The 22,460-nt window shown below is 42.2% G+C and overlaps 2 protein-coding genes across 2 annotated transcripts in view; one reads left to right on the forward strand and one right to left on the reverse strand.

The window, feature by feature from the left end:
- Positions 1-879: 879 nt before the first annotated feature.
- Positions 880-7,375, forward strand: pou1f1 (POU class 1 homeobox 1; the record flags this gene model as incomplete). Its single annotated transcript, XM_080019503.1, has 7 exons — positions 880-1,018; positions 2,250-2,411; positions 2,874-2,972; positions 4,064-4,339; positions 5,246-5,410; positions 6,756-6,816; positions 7,168-7,375. 7 exons carry the CDS (start codon positions 880-882, stop codon positions 7,373-7,375), a joined length of 1,110 nt encoding a protein of 369 aa, XP_079875629.1.
- Positions 7,376-13,176: 5,801 nt separating this feature from the next.
- The window catches only part of LOC307243706 (charged multivesicular body protein 2b), a 13,424-nt gene continuing 4,140 nt past the window's right edge, over positions 13,177-22,460 (reverse strand). The window contains exons 3-6 of the mRNA XM_080018617.1: positions 19,978-20,172; positions 17,399-17,501; positions 17,107-17,213; positions 13,177-14,813 (exon numbers count right to left, since the gene is read on the reverse strand). Of these exons, the coding sequence (XP_079874743.1) occupies positions 14,700-14,813; positions 17,107-17,213; positions 17,399-17,501; positions 19,978-20,172 (519 nt within the window). The 3' untranslated portion in view covers positions 13,177-14,699. The remainder of the gene's footprint in view (positions 14,814-17,106; positions 17,214-17,398; positions 17,502-19,977; positions 20,173-22,460) is intronic.

The raw sequence follows: 22,460 nt of genomic DNA on the forward strand, positions 1-22,460 counted from the left end.
CACAGATTAACCTTCACCCCCCCCCCCCCCCCCATGAGGCCGTAGAGTCTTCAGCAAAAACGGTTGTTGTTTCCGAAGCAATAGACTCCACTCGATTAGCCTCTTAAGCCAAGGGTCAATCCGAGGGCCAAAGTGGGACACATTTACACCTCAAAGCTCCTGCTAGGGACCCCTTTTGCAGCAGCAGCAGCAGCAGCAATTTTTTTGGCCCCGGTTTGGAGCAAAACGAAAACAAGAAATTCCTCCTCCTTGAGATCCTGAGACTCCTCAAGGATCCCCTCAACACGTCATCCAACTCCCTTAGAGCTCTGGTAGCATCGGCATCATAAACAGACAAGGTACGAGGTACAAAAAGACACTGATGGAGACAATCCAGGTCAGATCAGAGAGAGAGAGACAGGGGGTGAGGTGGAGGTGGAGGTGGATCAGGTTTCCCCCAACAGCTCTGTGCCCTAATCCCGGATTTGGGGGAAAAAAAAAGGCAATTGGACGAGCAAACGTAAGAGCCCAATGCAGGGGTTGGTGTACAGGGGGAGATGGAGCGGGCAAGGTGTTGGGTTGTCGTCGCCGGTGACGGTAGCAGGGGGCAGTTCATTGTGTGGGTGGGTGGGTGGGTGTGGGCAGGTGAGGGGGGTTGTTATAAATGCCTGCACTGGCCAGGAGGGCGCAAAACACTGAAGTGAGGGCAGGCTGTACAACAGGAAGAGCTCAGGCGACAGAGCGGCCTTGGAACGTGTCCCTCAATTGAAAACTCGTCGCCAGAGGACGCATGAAGTTCCCCCGAGACGAGCTATCCCGACTCCTCTAATCTCTCTCCCAAGGCTTGTAGACCCGTCTCGGCCTACCATCAGCGTCCACAACGTCCAAAGACTTCGGACGATGGCTTGTCAGGCGTTCGGCGCCGACTCCTTTGCCGCCCTGGCGGGAGACCCGGCGCTGCCGCTCCTCATGCACCACGCCACCGGCGGAGGGGACTGCCACCCCGCCGGCGCACATCCGCACAACATGGTGTCCGCAGGTAAATCCCAACGCCTCCCGAAAAATCTTTGATCGTCGATGTTTCCCATGCTACGGCTACGCTTTCCTCTCCGTTGTTCCAAGTGATGTCGCCTCAATCTTGAGACAAAGGGCTTTACACTAGATGGAAGGAAGGACGAATGTGTCCGTTAGGTAGTACAGTAGTGACATGGTGAGGTTGGAAACAACTGAAAACTTCCACTATATAAGACCCTGTATATACACTATATGTTTACTGTATTCCTTTTTGTGTTAAAGTGCTTGAGGCCTGTTTCAGTGAGATTCTAGCTTGTGCTTGCAAATATTGCTTCAAGGGGAAGTTCTCAACCTCTTCAACCTCAGAGCAACGTCGATGCTATTGAATCACTGAGTTGACGTGGACCATCTGTGCTGTCCCTCCATTGCGTTCCCCCCCTCCAAAAACACAAGCTAAGAAGTTAGTTTGCCCGGCCGGCGATTGACCTTCAGGCAGCGAGACGACCAGCTAAAAACAAGAAAAAAGAAAAACAATCCATTTATTCAAATCCACTCTGAATTATGTAAATGCGTTTCATCGGCATATTCAGCCCAGCTGTCTCAGCTCAGTGGATAATTGCTTTGTTATCAGTCTGAAAAACTTTACAATGCGTGCGGTGGGGGGGGGCATGGGTTCTTGCTGATTGTCATTGCTTAGATGAGACAGGCAGCATATCATCCAATATGCTGAGAAGATGTAATTATGGATTTTTTGTCACAAGGGAATTACGAGGTTGTATATTTTACTTACACCGTCAAGGTAGTTTCTGTATTCCAGTAACAACGGGAAACCTTAAAGCGAGAGGTTTCTGGTACCCGTCAGCTTTATTTACTGAAACATTACCATTTGGCTGCCGAGATAAGAGACACATTTCTTTTTTTTGGGGGGGGGGGGGGGGGACTCGAAACTGTCACTCCTGTGGGAGACAGTGGGAGTGCTGCAGTGATAATCTGACACAAAACACACACACAGACACAGACACACACACATAGACACACACACACACACACACACGAGTGCCCCCACCCCTATCTGTACAGCAGTCAAGAGCCTCCAATGTGCGCCGCTCGCATCAGATCCAAGCAGCGCACATGGCTCTCCAGAATCCCCCCTCCCCATCGCTACCCCACCCACCCTCCCATATTGCTACAATGAACCGTCTCCTAACCCCACTCTCTCTCTCGCTCTCTCTCTCTCGCCCTCTCTGCACAAACAGTACCTTCTGGCCTGTCGCTGGTTCAGTCCTCCAAGCGCTCGCACATGCACCTCTCTACCTCTGCCCTTGGCAACACCCTTAGCAACGGACCCCCCAGCCTGCATTACCCTGTTACCCCGTGTCACTATGGCAACCAGCAGGCCACCTATGGCATGATGGCAGGTGAGTGCTGATGTAGTGATCATGGTGACGACAGCAATGGCTGAAATGTTCTGGAATATCAACGATAATTTGGATGATTAGCAATTGATAAGTTATCTGACGAGAGGCCGTGCCATGATTATATACGACTTACGAGATACAAGTCCTTGGCCCGCAATTCCCCAATTCCCCAGGCGGCATCAGAAAGATCGGTTCTCTCTCTGACGTTAAAGTGTGTAAAAACCCTGAATTCAAACGACTTTTTTGATCAACAACAAACTCTGTAACAAACTGTCTCTCTCCTTTTCTGAAGTTAAACCTTTGGAGCTATTTTTTGCTCCGGAGGCAGAGCACCATTTGCCGTTACCAATAAGGGTGTAAGGATGAGGGTTGATGTTGATGATGATAACAGTGGTGAAGGAGTTACACGGATAGTTATTCATGTCATCATTGATGATGGTGATGATGATGTTGTTCCTCCAGCTCAGGAGATGCTCTCTGCCAGCATCTCCCAGACACGTATCCTACAGACCTGCAGTGTTCCTCATCCTAACATGGTCAGCGGAGCCAACACACTGCAAGGTACTGAACTCTCCCGCTTCTAATGACAGTCCATTTTGGGATTTGTTTTGTTTTGTTTTGCAATTAATTAGTACTTTGGGTAGTTTTTAGGGGTTTTTATTTGTTACTCATAAATAAGTATTTTGCAACATTTGGTAAATAATGTTAAGTAAGTACTCATTCACCATGCTCCCCCTCTCTGTCTCTGTACCTCTCTGTTTCCGTCTTTATCACTCTCTCACTCTCTCTCTCTCTCTGGCCATTGAGCAGAACTGACTGAAGATTTAATTTCTCTCCTTTTATATGAATAGCTCATTATATCACTGTGCACAGAATGGCGCATTTATTTTGTTCATATTGATATTGAGATATGAAAGAAACACAATGTCCGTATCCAGAAGTTTGCACACAGGTCAAGTTGAGTGTGGTTGATGGGCTTCACTGCTGCCTGAACATACAGGATGTATACAAATACCCAGTCTATATTATCATTGTTTTTTTTATCATTTCTATTTCTATTTCTATTCATCAGTAATGTGGAGATAAGTTGGTTGTCAATGGGAATCAAATTGTGTAGACTAGGCAGTACTTAATTTGAACAAACATATTCCCACCATATACTACAGATATATACCACCATATACTATCTCTTAGCCAGCCCAGTTGTCGTGTGTTTGATACTAACTGAACACCAAGACAAACAGTACTTGTGCAAACATTCTGATGTACTACACATTTGCTGCCACTAGAGGGCAATGTTGCATTTCTCGCATGCCACAATGAAAGAGCAGCTTGAGTTTTTCTGGATAATGTGAACTGGGATTTGACACTGGTTTTCTTGGCTTGACTTGTTAAAAAAAAAAATCTGTAGAATAGTTCCCACCACCAACTTTCTCAGTGCCTTGCAAGGCATGTAAGTATTTTTCTTTTTACTTCTGAGATAAAGGCTTCTCCAGGGAAGGAGGGGTATCCCAGGGGAATGTCCAGGGCCTGTGGCTCTGTGGCAGGCTGTCCCCGGTGTCTCCAACCAACTGTATCTGGTTCCCTAATTTCCTTCTCACTTTCTGTTTTTTGCTCCCCCCGCCTCTTTCTCTCTCTCTTTCTCTGGTTAGGTTCCCTCACTCCTTGCTTGTATAAGTTTCCTGAGCATGGGCTCGGGGGGGGCTCCTGTACTCTCAGCCACGGCTTCTCATCACTGCCACCCTCCCTCCTGTCGGAAGAGTCGCCGGTCACCGGTGGGGGGGTCGTTGTCCTTGGGGAGATGAAGACGGACCCCCAGAGGAGGAGCGCCCCCAGGCTACCGGAGGAACCCCCCATCGTGGACTCCCCCCAGATCAGAGAGCTGGAGAAGTTTGCCAATGACTTTAAACTGCGCAGGATCAAACTGGGTGGGTACCTCCAAATATGTACATTTTGTATGTTAACAAACAGCTTTCTAGTTGTAATGTGGTAAAATATTATCATCCTGATTCATTTAGTTTGGTGGTGGAGTTGGTGAGGCCTTCTGTGTATTATTTGAAGCCACAAAATTAAACCACTGACATGCAAACGAAATAACATTGATCATCTCGTTCAAATTGCACCTGTCAAGGGGTGGGATATATTAGGCAGCAAGGGCCAAATTGTGATGTCTGGATGATGGTAAGTGCATCTCCAAAATGGCAGGTCTTGTGGGCTGTTCCCAGTATGCAGTGGTTAGTACCTACCAAAAGTGGTCCAAGGAAGGACAACCAGTGAACCGGCGACAGGGTCATGGGATCCCACAGTAGAGCTTCTGTAGCACAAATTGCTGAAAAAGTTAATGCTGACTATGATAGAAAAGTGTCAGATCGCACCACACTGGGGCTGCATAGCCGCACTTCAGTCAGAGTGACCCCTGTCCACCGTCGAAAGCGCCTACAATGGGCACGTGAGCGTTTCAGCTGAACCATGGGTCAATGAAAGAAGGTGGCCTGGTCTGATGAATCATGTTTTCTTCTACATCCTGTGGATGGCTGGGGTTAGCGTCCAATTTGATGGAGCATCTGTGGGATGTGCTGGAACAACAAGCCTAATCCATGGGGGCCCCACTTCGCAACTTACAGGACTTAAAGGACCTGCTGTCAACGTCTTGGTGCCAGATACCACAGGACACCTTCAGAGGTCTTGTGGAGTCCATGCCTCCACGGCTCAGAGCCGTTTTGGCGGCTTGAGGTGGAGCTACACAATATAAGTGGTTATTAGTGGTGGTTTTAATGTTGTCGCTGATCGGTGTGTTTCTCCTGTGTGTTGTTGTTCTCGACTGTTCATTGTAGGATACACCCAGACTAATGTAGGCGAGGCTCTGGCAGCTGTGCACGGCTCTGAGTTTAGCCAGACGACCATCTGCCGCTTTGAGAACCTGCAACTGAGCTTCAAGAATGCCTGCAAGCTGAAGGCCATCCTGGCCAAGTGGCTGGAAGAAGCTGAGCAGGCTGGTGGTGAGCAAGCTAGTTAAACTGACTGCTTTAGGTTGCATTAAGACATCGGCTGATTACAACCACTAGAGGGTACACTTGTCGTGGAATTCATTTCATCAAACCATATGATATTCTAATGTTTGAAGAGAGGTTACATTTGACACAAATATGTGTTCCCACCTTGAAAAGGCCTGGTTGGTTGAAAGAGTCCCTCGAAAAGACAGTCAGGGTGACAGTCAGTCAACAGGAAGTCCCTTAGTATACAAGTCCTTCATTGGGGCCATCACCCATTTAGATAGTCTGTGAGTCATTCAGTCTTTAAGCCCGTCAGTGACTCACTACAAGAATCTATTGATCTGACAGGAAGTGGTGGGGGCAGTTGGTCAGGTAGGTCTGTTAAAAAAGTCAGTCGGTGTCAATGACAATGAGTTTGTCTGTCATCGAGTCGGTATTGACAGAATGTTAATGAAACAAACTTGAGCAGGAGGAAGCATTCAAAAAAATAAAAGGTTGGCAGACATGCAAATAAAATCAGCTTTGTCAAAAATTCCAAGGCGGATTCTTACATCTCGCTAGATCAATTGTTCTTTATTGCCAAGCTCGATACTTGCCCATCCACTTTGTCGATGGCAGAGAAAATGAAAGCAATCAAACAGACAATGGAATTTAAGGCAGGTAACCCAATAGTCAGGTATCAGGTAACCCAATAGTTGCCCCAATAGTGACGAAAAGCGACGAAACCACATGACTGCTCTTTCTCCACAATGTTCCTAGCCTTCGTCCATGATTGTGCGAAATAAAGTCAAATAGTTAATGGGGTGAGGATTAAGCTGGTACTAACAAATCTGTGATGATTTTTTATTTATTTATTTATTTGTTTGTTTGTTTGTTTGTTTGTTTGTTTGTTTGTTTGTTTATTTGTTTTGTTTTTTTGTTTATTTGTGTATTTATTTATTTATTCCCTGTGTTTTAATTCAATTCGACTTTAATTGTATGTATATACAGTATATGTTTTTTTCATTTCAATGGACTGACTGATCGGCATTGACAAACTCCCCACCGCTGCATGGTGATCAATTTGTATAGGAAGCTAATAAAATATGGCTGACTGCACCTTTAAATGCAGTCAAGGTATCCACCCAGAGTATGGTAGCATATGAAGGAATAAAGGAGCAGACAGATAGAGCTTGTAAGTTTAGGTCAGGATCAGACAATGGGGCAGCCAATCAGTCAATAAGTCAGAGAGCCGGTACATCGATGAGCGATAACTATTGTAAGTTCTCTTGTAATTTGTTCTGCGTTCATCTCTTACATTGCATCCATTGGCACAATGACGTGATAGCATGTTACTTGACTTTGTCCACAGCCTTATACAATGAGAAAATGGGCATGAACGAACGCAAGAGGAAGCGCAGGACCACTATCAGGTAACGATGGATGAAGTTTGGACTTTGGAGTTTGATTTAATTATCGTTTTATTGTGTGTCTTTTTCATAGATAGTGCAGCCCATATTTATCCAGGCAAACTGTCTACGTGTGGAGGGGTTGTCGGTGCTTGTTTTATTCCATAAAGAAACTAAGTAAAATGAAAAAACACATTGTTTTGCCCCGTCGCCGCCGCCACACCGTGGGCACAGTCGGTACTGTCAGAGAGGGAGTGATCGGGGCGCATAGCCCCTGCAGAGCTATTTTAGATCGGGGGCTATTCATAAAACATTCTGGATGAAGCCCCGGACGCCCACCCCTAACGAGGCCACTGCCTCTCTCATCTCTCCTAGTCTGGGGGCGAAGGAGGCACTGGAGCGCAGCTTTATAGAGAAGAGCAAGCCGTCCTCCCAGGAAATCATTCGGATGGCTGAAGGCCTCCACCTGGAGAAGGAGGTGGTCCGAGTCTGGTTCTGTAATCGACGGCAACGGGAGAAGCGGGTGAAGACCAGCCTCCACCTTAGCGCCTACCTGTCCAAAGAGAGCCCCGTCTGCAGGTAGCACGTCCTGGCCTCCAACACATCGGTTATAATCATAGACTCTATTTATGTCAATAAACAAACTCTTAGTTAATGATTTAGGCCAAGTGCAAGCACCCAATAATAGAGTACCGGTATGAATACGGCCAAACGGTTGCCAGTTTTGTTTTGTTGACATTAATGTTCTGATTCGAGGCATTGCGTTTCATACCTGGCAACCCTTACCTCTCCTGAAGCAATGCTTCACAGCTGATAATAGTGGATAAATGGTTATGAGCCAAAAAATAGTTCTGAATGTCGGTCTGAATAAGATAAGCTAATTTCTCAGAAAAAAACTAGGTAAAGGTAGTCAGTCCTTTAAGCTCATATCAGATTTGGGTATCGGAGCATTGTTACAAGTTTACATTTTGAGGCCTCCATGAGCGGTTTTGGACCTGATACCGATCTACTCTCTACTCTATACTACAGTATGTGACTGTACGGTAATGAGGTTGTTATATAATAACAAATGATTTCATTGCTATATTGTGTATTGCTTGTGTTAGGGTTAGCTATCCATATGCTATATCGATACACATATTTGACATATGATAAATAATGTATTTTTTCCATCAAATTGGAACAGAAATCACCTCAGTGGCCAATGAAAAAAAAAAAAAAATGTGTTTGAATAATTTATTGTAGAACGTTGACCTTAAGGGGAGCACAACGGTATCTGACAGGAAGCCAGATTGCAGAAATCCTCGGGAGTTTGGCTTTTAAACTGGAAGACATAGCAGTACTTGCACAGTGCATACAACATACCACACAACAGTTCCACTCCTTGACCTTTTGGATTTGTCACAAGATATTTGAATCGTACAAAAAAGGTCTCCGGCGATATGAAAGGGAAAAAAATGTCTGTTGTGAGAAATATCTCAGGTTCGCTTTCCAATTCAATGTGCTGCTTAAAATACTGTTTATTGTATTTTTTCTTTCTTCTCACGTATTCACGTTTGGCCATGGACTCCAAAGTGTCTTTTCCAACAAGTCGCTGATGAAAAACGCCTTGTTCCTCAACTGTTGGGAACCGCGCAGCGCTAAGACTTCATGCGATGTATTTATTTGAGAAGATATAAATTACCAGGAACTTCTCCGCCTGTACGCACGTTTTTTATTTATTGATTGAGCGATCCGCGGTCGGCGTGGAACCTTTTGACTACTTTGACAGCAAACGGATCGCCACGGCCCATTTCATCACGGGCGAATGGAACATTGTTTTTATTTATTTCATTTTGCTTTTTTGACATAAAAAGACATCCTGACAGAGTACTGTGCAAATGTGAGCTCAGACAGCCTTGGCTGTTTTTGTTTTTTTTTCCTCTCTACAGTCTGTGCTTGTTTACTGACCCGGTTTCAGGTTGATTGATACGACTTGTACTGTATATGTTTACTGAAGAAAACCGGCTACAACGTGGCTCCTTTCCCGTTTATAAAAATGCATCTATCGCAGTGATGTTAAATGCCATTCTTTCACATTTGAAAGCATTCAAAACATATATTTCAGCTTTAAAATTTGTATACATGTTTTTATATGTACTTTTTTTTCTTTTATTTAATGCCTTTCCCCGTTATCTGTGATCCCCGTTTTCTGCTTGTTTGTTCACGTCGCTTGTCGGTTTTCAAATGGTGATTTTGTTCCCACTGTAGTTGGAATATCCAGGTTTACAAATAAAATTCCACTCTGGGATTTAGAGTCAACCTTGTGGATCTGCTAATTAGCAAGGCCCAGTGGTCCAAGTCAATAGTGTGTTTTACATCGAAGTCCGTAATCGTATCGACACTGCGTCTGTGTTTTGCGTCATAAAATATGTCAGGGAAAATGGGAGAGCTGGTTTTTTTTTGGCTCAGCTGGACATTTACAATTATGCATGAATGAGAGTTAAAAAAATCCCTTTATATAGTGTTTGCAAAGTGCATTTTTTTAAATGCACGCAATTCACTTACATAAAAAGAGATTTGATAGAAAATGTGATGACATCCAATGTCAATGTTAATAATGTTAATACGTGACTACTTAGTTTTAAGCCCAGTTCCAATAAAAAAAAACATGTCCAACGTCACTTCCAGTAGTACTGTCGGACCAAAACTCCTAGAACGCATCCCGGAGGCTCGATCAGGCGCGGAAATTCCCCAGCGCATCAAAGCTTTTCACACGTTCGCCATAGGAATTAATGGACTTCCGGTTTGTTCATGTGGTTTGTCATTTAAGGTGTGAAGCAAGCTAATGTGATTTAATTTGTTCTATGGTTTTTATTTAGTTTAATGTGATGTGAAGTGTCTTTGAGTACCCTAAAAAGCGCTATACAAATAAAATGTATTATTATTATTATTGATAATAGTGGGTGGCTGGAGCAATCAGAGGGCTTTCTGAGGCTGAAGTTTTTTAACCTCTGGTTTCACTGTTTAAATACCCATTTATATATAATTGCTGAGAGATCCTGTTGATACAATAGTCTTGATTTTGTAAGTTTATCTTAAATCAATAAAAAATTAATATATATAATAAATAAAAATTGTCCAACATTTCACAAACGCATTTGTGACATTTACAGTACATCTCAAAAAAATGTCTAAAAACTCAAAGAGTTGGGTTTGGGTTAGGTCTATCATTTTAGTCTCTGAAGAGTTGTAGAATGAAAACATCCCTATATATATATATATATATATATATATATATATATATATATAATTATTATTATATATATTTTTTTATACGAAACAAAAAAATGATGAAACATTGCCTTGGAAAATAAAAAATAAAATAGCTGCCCATGGCCCAGTAGCAGGATTATTATTTCTAATTCATAATTATCAATCTGCTCCAGAAAAAGGAGTCCTACCCCTGCCATAAAGGAACTGTTGAGTGAAGAACTGCGTCCGCCATCTTTCATTGCGACCTGTCTTCATGCTTTCCCATGAATGAATACGCAGTCTGATATGTGACAGATACGACGCTGGGGCATCGTAGTTGGGGCTATACCATGATGCACGGTTACTCAGAGAGCGGAGAAGCGGTTGCACAGAAGCTGCAACTACTGTGATTGATGCATGAAGCACTGACATTACCCACTGCAGTCCAGCCGGAGCGGCTACGTGCAGAGGAGCGGGGCGGGGGACTGCGTCCGAGCACATGTCCCTTCGTCCCTTGTTGCCACCTTTTATCTTTTTAACACCGGTGCCCTTTTTCTATATCAGGCGCGTATTTTTTAAGCGTTAAATGCCATCGAAGGCCATTGTCTGGCAGAGTGGAGACCACAGGCGGCCCCGATGCGCGCCATCGCGGCCGCCTGTGGCCTCCGTTCCAGATGTGCTCCGTTGCCTTACACCAGAAATGCAAGCGCACAGACTTTATTGCGTGCGGAGATCTGAGCAGATCTGAACCCACCGGACTTGCAAGTGCTTTGCAAGAGCGTTCCGTGAACGACAGAAAAGAAAATGGTTGTTTGTGCCGTATCTAGGTGGGATGATGTGCAAAGTGTTATATATAAACAATATAAATACATGTACATAATAGGCATCGTTGTTTACAGTAGTAATAACAATTATTATAACAATCAAATGGTGAAATCACATATGCATTATTATTATTATTATTATTATTATTATTATTATTATATTGTACATTTCCTCAGGTGCTTTTGAGGTGGGTGGGAGGGAGGACAAGATGATCGTGGCTGCAGGCCATTGACAACATAGCAGCATCAAAATATCTCCCTTCACTGATGAAAAAACTAATACTACACTATATATAAAGTAATGTTCTTGGACACACTTTACCACAGTTCGTCTGCAATGCCATCTGCAGTACTTCTCGCATTTGCTTTGATCACACTTTATTTATTAGTTTATTTATGACAGTAATCAACATGTTCTAAACATTTAAATATAGCAGAATTAGCAGCTATTTTCATTCTGTAGTACCTAGTATTGATATAGTGATATCAGTTATAAAAACAGAAGTAAGCATAGTCTTAATTAATTGAACACACACACACACACACTATAATAAAGAAAAAACATTATAAAACATATATATGCAAAATGTATGATTTGATTTACCTTCATTCATCCCACAATGGTCATTGTCTCTGTTCCCTTTTTCATTCAGGCCTATATTAAAATATAATATGTATTAAAATATTAAATAACAAAAGTAAATCTATTAATAGGTTGAAAAACATTGATATGTGGTGATATGATGCAGATGTTGTGCATGTACAATATATTTTTATGACATTCCAAGTGCGGACGCTCGGTAGCTGTCCATCCGTTACGGAATTAAACAAAACACTGTGCATAACGGAGACACTTCCTCACTCATTCTCTAGACTCACTCTCACACTAGAGAGCTGTAGGCCTAAACCCAGATGCAGAGACATTTGTACTAGAACAAGAGGAAGTGGAGGCAGACATCATGGACATCACAGTAGAGGAAGATGGTGAGGACAATGCTACTGAGCCTGGAGAGTCTACAGGGGTCATCGGAGAAACCAGCATTGGAGGAGGATGAACCGGAACCACCGCCGGCAACCGATGCTGACCTATGGAACTCTGGTTCACTCTGGGTGAAGTTGGTGTCGAGAATCTATATGTGAGTATGTCTCCAGCCTGCAAAAGACTGTGGGGAACTTGGATAGCATGACATTGAGACAATGGGTTTGGGTCACATGGTATAAAGACACTTGTTATTAAAAAAAATAAATAAATAACTGGGGGGGTAACAGTGAAATGGACACTGAGAAAGACAGGAATCTGATGAACATTAAGGGAAAGACAAATCCTCGAGAACGTATAAGACTGGTGTAGTACATCTAAGGGACTGCTAACAGACTAAAAGAACTGAGGCCAAAACTTGAGTTGTGTTACACTTAAGTGCTGATCAGATTGGACAGATTCAGAGCCTACTGTGACTGAAAATATATGATATTAGGGCTGAAGGATTAATCAAATTCAAACCGACATTGCAATTTAATAGAACGCAATTTCCAAATCGCAAAGACGCTGCAATTGAAAAAAATAAATATGTTTTTTTGGTGGGTGGAGAGGGAGCGATCGGGGCACAATTTGCGCACCTGTCTCCCCCTCCAATTGTACTGATGATGTGCATATCAGCAATGGGGTAAGAGCAGTTTATACACTGGATACAGTATCCAGTGTTGGGTTGGTCATACTATAGAAAGGTTTATTGCTTGTGTTAAGTGAATAATACAGAAGATAAGGAATTTAAAAAAAAAATTGCGATAGCAATATTGGTAAAAAAAAAAAATGTTTTTATTTAAATAAATTGCAAATACATTCTCCCAAATCATCCAGCCCTACCCACAATAGTGATTGTCTCTGTTCCCTTTTTCTTTCAGGCCTATATTAAAATATATGTATTAAAATAAGTAATAACAATAGCAAAACTATTAATAGGTTGAAAATCATTGATATGTGGCGATATTGTGCATATACAATATATTTTTGACATTCTACATGCGGCGGGTTTAAACCGAAGCATTTGTTAACATTAGAGCAAAAGTGAAGCGCAGCAATGTGCGTCCGCTCGTGCTTTCGCATCTAGTACGTCCGGTGCGTTATGGAACGAAATCAAACACTGCGTAATGGGAACTCTTCTTCACTCTCTCTCTTACCAACCCTTTTTGTGTTTTCTCGGCATTCAGATCAAGGGAATTGGCGGAACACCATTGTTAAAACTCGTTTATATCCACTGGTTTCTTATGGACACCATCTTTTTGATTTCTTCAAGCTTAACGACAGAATGAATTTACGACTGCGACATTGTACCCAAAGAATTATTTTATTCTTAAAAAAGAAAAAAGCCATCCAACTCCATCAGTCACTGTACAATGGCTTAGAAGCATACATACAGTAGTATACATAGATTTCTTAAAAAGAAAGGAAACAATCATGATGGATAGTCAAATTTGTCAAGAATGCATATACATCTTTTCCCCAATCACAACCACAAAAAAAAACTTTCCCAACAGTAGCAGAGAGAGATGGAGGTAAGTCGGGGTGGTTTATGATGCACTGCGTAAATGAGCCGCTATATACAATGTACAATCGCATTCCATCGTGATTCTTCTGTGTATTTTGGCAAAAGGGGAAATAAATGAACGCCGTCGGAGGAAACGACAGAAAGGCGCGTGTTGTCCCAAGGCAAACAGATTCTCGGAAATTTATGTTGGATAGAAGGGCCAAGTCACCCGGATCACAGTGTCATCTGAACACGAACGCTTCCACTGCACCGTGGTCGAGATCGGTGTGTTTACGTACAAGGCCAAAAAATAACGACTGACAGTTAACTGCACAGCAGCTGAAAGAGGAGGAAGAGACACTTTTCTACGAGCAACGTGTTGCCGTCACTTCCTGCAAGATAGTTTAAAACCAAGAAAACAAAACAGGGATTAGAAAAAGTCTCCTTTTTCAGTAGTATGAAACCATCTATTCAGAGATCTTCGACATCCCGATTGAAAACTTATTTTATTAGTGCTAGTAACTGGGTTGCTCCCAAACACACACACACGGCCATAAATGTATAGCATAAAAACAACAATGGGGCTCATTAGGGAATCAGCCAATTTGCTGTTATTGAATTTATCTACATTACCTCATGCATGATAACGTTGATGCAAGAATGCCAGAACCCTAGAACTATTGTGTTGCCTGTCACCTAGTTTACACGCTAGGACCAGGTTGTCAGCCTCATCAACACCAGCAGTCGTGGTAGCGTACCTAAGGATATTAGAATATATTGATAACATTAGTTTCATGTATTGGAGGCGCTTGTGGTACTTGGGACAGCAGGTAAATGCAATTCCACCAGAACTAAGAGTTCCGTCTGTGTCGATTCAAAAATACGCTATTTTGCTACTGTTTTCACAGCCCAGAGCGTTTTAAAATAAAGAAAATAAATAACTTTGGCGTTTCTGATCAAAATTTTGTAAAATAGCTCACTTTTGAACAAAATCTCAGAAACGGAACGTAATAATTCTCAAACCGCAATGAAACAGTAGCCCTTTCTCAAAAGACTGGAGAGATGTAGCTTGTTAAATAATCTTCAAAACCTCCAGATGAACTTGTCTAACACCCTTATAATATATCATTTTTTGCATAAAAACAGATCAGATGTTCTTCGACGATCTGCAAGTCAATTCGCCACCCAACGTGGAACCATGTGTAGGTGTGTGTGGGGGTGGGGTTAAGCATCTGTTTGCCTAAAGGCGCATGCTTCACAGTTAATGTGTGTTAAGTGTGTGTCAGGGTGTACATAAGCGTGTGCGGGTGTATCTGTGTGAGCACTAGTCCACTCCCAGGGCTCGTAGCTGTCTCTCGATCTCGTCGTCGGAGATGGTGCCCCGTTTGGGGGAGGCAGTGCCAGGCAGACTCTTCCCTGCGGTTGGAGCTCTCACCATCTTTAAAACACACACAAATACAGACTTCAAAAGACTGGATCGCATTTTGTTTGATTTGCAAGTCATTCAAGTTGTATTTTTAATGACTTAGTCAGAGTGTATGGGTGACAGGGGTCACACATTACAAGATCTTTCCACCAGGAGGAATCCCCAATGAGTCTGTCAGGTCTCCAAACTACGTTTTGTCACAAAAACACATGTGTGAAGTGACATGGGAAATGCTGCGTTACCATGTGTGGGACAGGATTATTCTTTTTTTTTTCTTTTTAGATTCTTGATCACTGTAAAAAAAACAAACAAAAAAAAAAAAAAAAACGGATAAAAACTGAGCAGTCGGATCGCGTTGAGCAGTTCACACCACACAGTCTTCGCTCACAGGAGCGCACTATGATTTGCCTCCGATCTGGGGCTTTGCTCGGCGATCTCCAAAAACCCGTCGGCCAATTGAAAATCAGACTCGTCACGTAGTGCAAACTCGGCTTAATGTGCAATATCGGACCTATTTATCGTGACACAATGACTCACTGTTTTCCATGGTCTAGTCTATACTCTCAACAACTGCCTTACGAGCAGGGTTTTCAGTTTCGCAAAGAAGACCATTTGAATGTCACACTGTGCTTCCCAAAACAATGTAGCAAACTGGAAGTGTCAACCCCCATCTGCAATGGATTCTATAAATATTGCAACTCCAAGCTTGCATTCTATAACACACATACAGGTGTGGCACCAGCCTTCATAAATGCTACTCGGTTGTAAAAAAACCTGTGCGACGGATAAACTGGTGGTACAAAGTGCGGCATGAAGCTTTTCTTGTTTATTTATTGGATTCGGGTTGAGAGAGTGTGCTTTGGAGTCCTACTATGGAGTGATATTTCTCTGGAAGTGTGCGGGCTCGTGCGGTCAATGGTGGTGATGGGGTAATGGCGCGTGAGTTCCCGCAGGAGGAGCAAGGCTGGGAGCAGATGGACAGTGGGCTTCAGGCTGCACCATGTGGCAGCTGCTACGATGCTACCAGGAGAACACATTTCAATAGTTAGGGAATAGCACGTGGAGTGCTTATTGCTCAGTGTGAAAACCACCGTTTCCCCTACACATGGGCAAGTTATATATTCTTCACCGCTTTATTTGGTCGCGGTGGCTCACGTAATAGGGGTAACTGTTGTTTAAGGTTTGGAGCTGATCTAGGGGACAAATGGGCACTTATTTGATAACTGCTTATTTTGTTTACTTTGTAAATAAAAACAGCAACAGTAAAAGGATAGGTTTGCCATTTTTCCAACCCAGGCCATAAAGAAGTTGGTTCCCCATCATTTATAAATGTTTATAGTACACCCTAACTGAACGCTTTACTATTGAAAGACATACAGATCTGTCCTTAGAATTCAGTACAATGGGGCAAAGGTTTAAGCATAAAAAATAAAACATAAAATTGTTGGTCCGAAATGGGAAACACACATTATAGTCGGAGAGTCTTGAAAACTGTGCACTGTACTTCCTCAAATCAGCCGTTTTGGTTACATCCATGCTAATGTAAGAGATGAGAGACAGGAAGTTACATCACTTCCCACTGTTGACCTACTGTAGCCAATGTATTTCTTGCAAAAAACTGCGTCTAAATAAAATATGTTTTCTCAATAGTAAAGTGTGCAGCGAGATCTTGCTATAAACAGTAGTAAATGATGGGAACCAACTATTTAATGAGGCCTGGGTTGAAAAATAGCCAACTTATCCATTTACAGTAGACTTGGAAGAGCAGATTAGTACGACACTAACTACATCTCAAGCCATGTCTTCAAAACTATAAATAAGTAACAACTAAATTGAGAAAACATAGATAAATGAAATCAGGAAAGTTATTATTGAAACAGCCCAGGTTTGGTTTATGTGTTGATTAAAAAAAAAAAAAAAAGCGATATTTGTTAAGCGTGACACATGGTTGCCACGGTTACCGGTGTTACAAGGTGTTTGGGCGTACACCGATTAGATTACTTGCCCACCACCTCCACCATCAGTTTGCTTGAAAAAAAAAAAAAAAAAAAAAAAGGGAATAAACCCCATTTAGTTCATTTCCATGCCGAATTTAAAAAGATATTTGTAAAATACTAAGCCTGTTATCGGTCGGAGGCTTCAAAAGTGAAACTGGCTTTGAGCTTGCACAGCAAAGTAGCGCAGTCTGTCACATTTCCCTTATCACGGGAGGAGAGGAGAGAAAGTAGGCTGTAGAAGACCTTCGATCAGGTCTAGATCTGGACCTGCCTCCCTCCATGCGCAATCTCCATGCAGTTTTCCTCACCTTTCCTGAAATTTCAATTCCAATCTCATCAAGGACCTGGTTGACAATGTCCTGAGATTCCTCCTCATCTCCAGACTCATCGAAGATCTCATCCAAAGTGTCGTTGACTGACAGAGAGAGAAAGGGAGACGGAAAGAGAGGGCGAGAGAGAGAGACGGACAGACACAGAGGTCAATGATCCACAAATCAAACAAATGTATATTTTTAGTGTGTCGCTGCTTGAATTTTTGGAATAGCAGAGCCGTTAGAAGCTTTTTTGAAAAATGCTGTGTTTGTGAGCAAGCGCACTTACTCATATCCTCCGTCATGCCCATCTTCATGTTCTCTTTCTGGAAGTCCTGCATGGTCTTCAGCGTCTTCTGGGGATCCATCTTCTTATTGACTGCCTGCATTGTCTGCACAACACAATCAAAAGCACGTCACAACATTTGTGTGAGGGTGAGAGTTTTCTTAGCCTAGAAGCGTTCGGCTGTTCCAGGTCTCACATGGAAAGACACACACACACACACACACACACACACACACACACACACACACACACACACACACACACACACACACACACACACACACACACACACACACACGAAATGTTGACACCAGCATGGCCTACTTTCACACTGGATCCTAAACCAGCCAATGAGCTGCGTTCCTTGACTCCTTGTACTAATGAATTAATTAATGCAATGTCGGGCGATACAGAAGAATATATTAATCGCAGGAATCATTTATTAGCAGAATATATTATCACAAGAATTTTACACAGTATAAACATCAGCTTTCAAATTCAACCCCCCCTAACATCAAAGAATGCAACATTCTTTCAGATACATTTTGAATTACACTATTGAATTGGACTATGTTATAGGGTAAAACTCCCTCCAAAGATCCAGACCTTATAACACAAATAAAATAGCAGGTTATAATCTTCTGATAAATAAACTACTATAAAATTATGTGGTCTTTTTATGGACGTGTGCACACACATAAATCTCAATTTCACACTATACATCGAATCCATTTCAAACACACACACGCTTCTTCATAGGCCATTAATCTGATCGCTTAATTATATTTGACTTGTATACATTTGCCCGCTTTGTATGTGTCTCTTGGCCTGTTACCTCCTAACTGTCTCACAGCTCATTAACGATGGCGCCTGGAGACATGGAGTTAAAACAGGAACAGATCTTACATAAAATATTTAGAACCTGAAACTAGTTCATGTAAACGCAATTCCAAGTGTTTTAGAAGTTGCTGCGTATACAGAACGAAGCAATATTTGCTCCAGTTCTTTGTGCTGTGCACCTTTGTTCAATATTTTGTGACTTTGACGAGATGTAAATCAAAACGTAGTAATTTTTTAGAAATGTATGTGAAATGTATCTGAAAACCTTGCTCACATGCATAATTGCCCATTGTGTTAACATAAGAATGTCACCAACATTTTAGGCAACATGATGCCAGAATAAACAGCAGGGAACTACCTAACCCAACCTACCCAAGCGGTTTTTTTTTCACAGCGCTGGGGCGCGACGCCGCTACTCCAAGTATCAACGTGACAAAAACTAAACAGTACGGAGGCGACAGAAGAATCCTCCGAAATTGAAATCTCCTCCTTATCTTTTGGAGTTTTCACAGTGACCACGATCATAGTTCCTGGCTGAGTTTTATCTACGCTAGAATCCACAGTGGACTCTTTTCCACTGTTACTCCTACAGATGCTGTGTTCAAGTCATGTTGGAATTTATGATCAAAACGAATGGCTGCTTTCTATAACTACTATACTTATATGTGAACTTATCAAAAAATACATTTGGAAATGGCTTCGAACAAAAGTGGCAGCTAAATGACGTAATGTAGCCGAAATGCTGTACGTTTCAAAGTTAATAAAAACACGTTATGAAAGGAATTGCGTCACAATTCACAAATACATATGGTGCAATAAATACAAATGGGAAAAGATTGTGAATACTAAAATCTTCAAATGTAGTACTTATTGCTATATTGCTATATTGCTTTAAAAAGGTTTAAAAAAAAAAAAAAAATCAGAGACAAATGTTTTTCTAAATCTAAAATAAATAATGTATTACTTGTGTTGTGTAAACAATTTTACAAATCATCGTAACTGAGCCGAATTAACTTAAATGCTGTAATTTCTAGGCACGCTACTTCTGTCCTCTCGTCTGCTTTCTGTGTCGGAGTTTCACCGTGGGCGGGGCTCAGGTAGCTCCTTCCCACACACCCACACACAGGTAACGTGTTACCCGAGCCCGAGAATCCATTTTATTTATTGTTTTGGTGTGTGGTATTATTTTATTTATTTAGGATACTTAATATATTATTTATATTCTTCTTCTTCCGGCTCTCCCATTAGGGGTCGCCAATGTAATATAACATTTTTCATATTACAATGTCTAAATATTCTTAAGAATTAGAAGTTCATTGCTATTTGAAAGGATGTACTTGCGTTATTAAGCTATTATATAATCATTATATCAGTGTCAAAAAAATGGTCTTAAAATGACAATATTGTTTATTGCAATTATTTGTGGTCCAACAAAAATATTATTATTGTGACAGGCCTAGCAGATGGGCATCAGAAAGCAAAGCTGAGACGCTTAAAGTTAATGCATGGACTTCCCTGGTCAACATACATCAATCCCACATTCACTACCACCACAGGTTATTTAACCACGATAAGTCAAAATTTTCCGGCACATAAAATTTGATTGGCAAAAATGTAAGCTCGATGCCAAAATAAAATCCTAGGAGTGCTTAAAAACCATGAATTTGAATCCACTGTTGGGCCCAGCATTTCCAACACAGAGGGAGCTCAAGGGACTGACCTCGGCGGGTTAGACCTCATACCTTGGCCGTTGTGGACATAGCTCCGGCCATCTTCATCTGAGAGTTCATGACCTTGGCCTGCGTGGACATGGAGGTGACCTTGGAGCTGACGGCATATGTGCGGTTCTTCTGCTTCCTCAGTTGGACCAGCTGCTTGGCCAGGATCTTACAGGCCTCGCGGTTGCCACTTTTGGCCATTTTCTTGATCTCCAACTCCTGGGAGTTCAGGGGAGGGATGGGCGTTAATATTCAGAATGCATACTAGCATAAAAGACCCAAGAAAACATGGCCAACATATTGATTAACATAAATACCCAGCAAGGTCACAGGGGAGCGGCTTGTTTGCTTATGTACAGATAAATAAATCGAGTTGCCTGGCTTTGGTTTGCCACACCTGGAAGCAACCCTCCAACCACCCTTTATGCTTTAGTAAACACAAGAATATATTAAAGCCCGGGAGAATCTGTGTGTGTGCTATCTGCGTGCATAGGTTTAATGTGTGTTTGTGTATTTCCCCAGAGAGGGGAGCAAGGCTGCAGGGTACTGTCAGCGAGCCAGGCCTCCGAGCACTGCAGCAACAGTAAAATAGCTCCCTCTTCTGGAATAGAAAATACATTTTAAAAATAAATTAATCTCTTTATTTTCAACAGAACAAGAGTGATTGGCCATCCCCCACTTTTTAGTGTGTGTCAGGGTTTGAAAAATGGTCATTAGGGGCAAACTGATGTTCAACTCAGCCCGAGTGGTATGGCTGGCTGCCACACACACACACGCACGCACGCGAGAAAGATGAAAATGTATGTCTCACAGTGCATTCCTCTGAATTACAAAAAGAGCCGAGCAATGACAATAACGCATATTGTACAATTGTCTCCTGCAAAACCTGTGCAATGCTAAACCGAAACCAAAACAAAGAGAATATATTAAAGCCATGAGAGTGAATGGGAGCTGCTGCTGACAGGAGCCTATTACGGCTTGTTTACTGTCCTGACAGGAGAAGTAGGAAAGAAGGGAATCAGGTATGCGTGTGTGTGTGTGTGTGTGTGTGTGTGTGTGTGTGTGTGTGTGTGTGTGTGTGTGTGTGTGTGAGACGCTTTTCCCCCAGACACAAAGAGATGCGGTGAATGATGAGGAAGCGCTTCAACTCGCCACACTGCGAGTAATGTTATCCTCAACCAGTTCAACTATTCCCCTGTCTGAGGTTGCTTTTCTTCCTTCCCTCATCTGGTTGTCTAATTAAAATAAATAAGAGCTAAAGTCTAACTGTGAGGCTCTGTGGATGTTGAGGCTTTGCTGGTGACTGATGTACAGCCGGCTGCACTACAACTACTTCCAATGTAACTTAGTATGGATGCATGGACACCGTTTTTTCTACTGCGAATACCGAGTCCTAAACTTTTTTATTAAATGATTGGGTATTGATTATACACCAATCAGCCACAACAAGCCCAATCCATGGGCGTCCCACCTCGCAAAGGATCTGCTCCTAACACCTGGGTGCCAGAAAACACAGGACACCTTCAGAAGTCTTGTGGAGTCCAGGCCTCAACAGTTCAGAGTTGTTTTGTCGCACGAGGGGGACCTACACAACATTAGGCAGGGGGTTTTTATGTTGTGGCTGATCGGTGTATGTCAATACAAAGAACCTCATTGCCACATTATGTTGGACAAATAATACTTTTTTGTTGGAGACATATTGCCTCTTTTACTCATCACTGATCATTAAGTCAGTTATGTCGGAATATTTGTATATTGGGGTTATCCTCACGGAAATTCAATTTCAGCCTGGTATTGGACAGATTTACGACACTAGTATATGCATTGATGCATCCCGGGTGCTTAGTGCTACCACTCTAGATAAAAGCTTATGCAAAAAATCTTACATTTAAATATTCCTTGACTCCTATAGCAGAGTGAATGAAGTGTTTTCGGTTAAGGTGAGAAATTAACAACTTCAAAATGTCGTTTTGTGCATTTTGAAGCACCTCAGGCAATGCACTTTTTCTTTGTGTGCGTGTAGTCACATACATGCAGACGCACATGCACACAAGCTGGAACTGCAGTAGACTGCGGAGGGCAATAAATTATGCCCAAACTACAATGACAATTTCCCTATTTCAGAGGATTTTTAATTCTGATATGACAACAAAGCTTTAACAAAATCTTGACTAATTAACACTTAAGGGTAGTTATAATTTTTTTTTTTTTTTTAAAGGTTCCCTATGGAGGTAATTATGCTCTGTCTGCTATTTAAACAGCAGCAATGGGAGCAAAAACTGCTTCTTTTCATCTTTTTGGAGAGGGAAATGTTCCATTATGTGATGTGGTGTGTCTGTGTAAGTTCAAATCTCTTTAACCTGAATCAAAGCACCTGCAGCTTGACCGATCTTTTTCCAGTCAGATCTATTACCTAATCTGGCTCAATTACTGACAGCAGAGTTACAGTGTGTGTGTATGTGTGTGTGGTTGCAGAGTGTTTGCCTGAAGCCTTCCACACAGCTTTG

Source organism: Zeus faber, assembly GCF_960531495.2.
Source record: "Zeus faber genome assembly, chromosome: 18".
In the NCBI taxonomy this organism is placed as follows: Eukaryota; Metazoa; Chordata; class Actinopteri; order Zeiformes; family Zeidae; genus Zeus; species Zeus faber.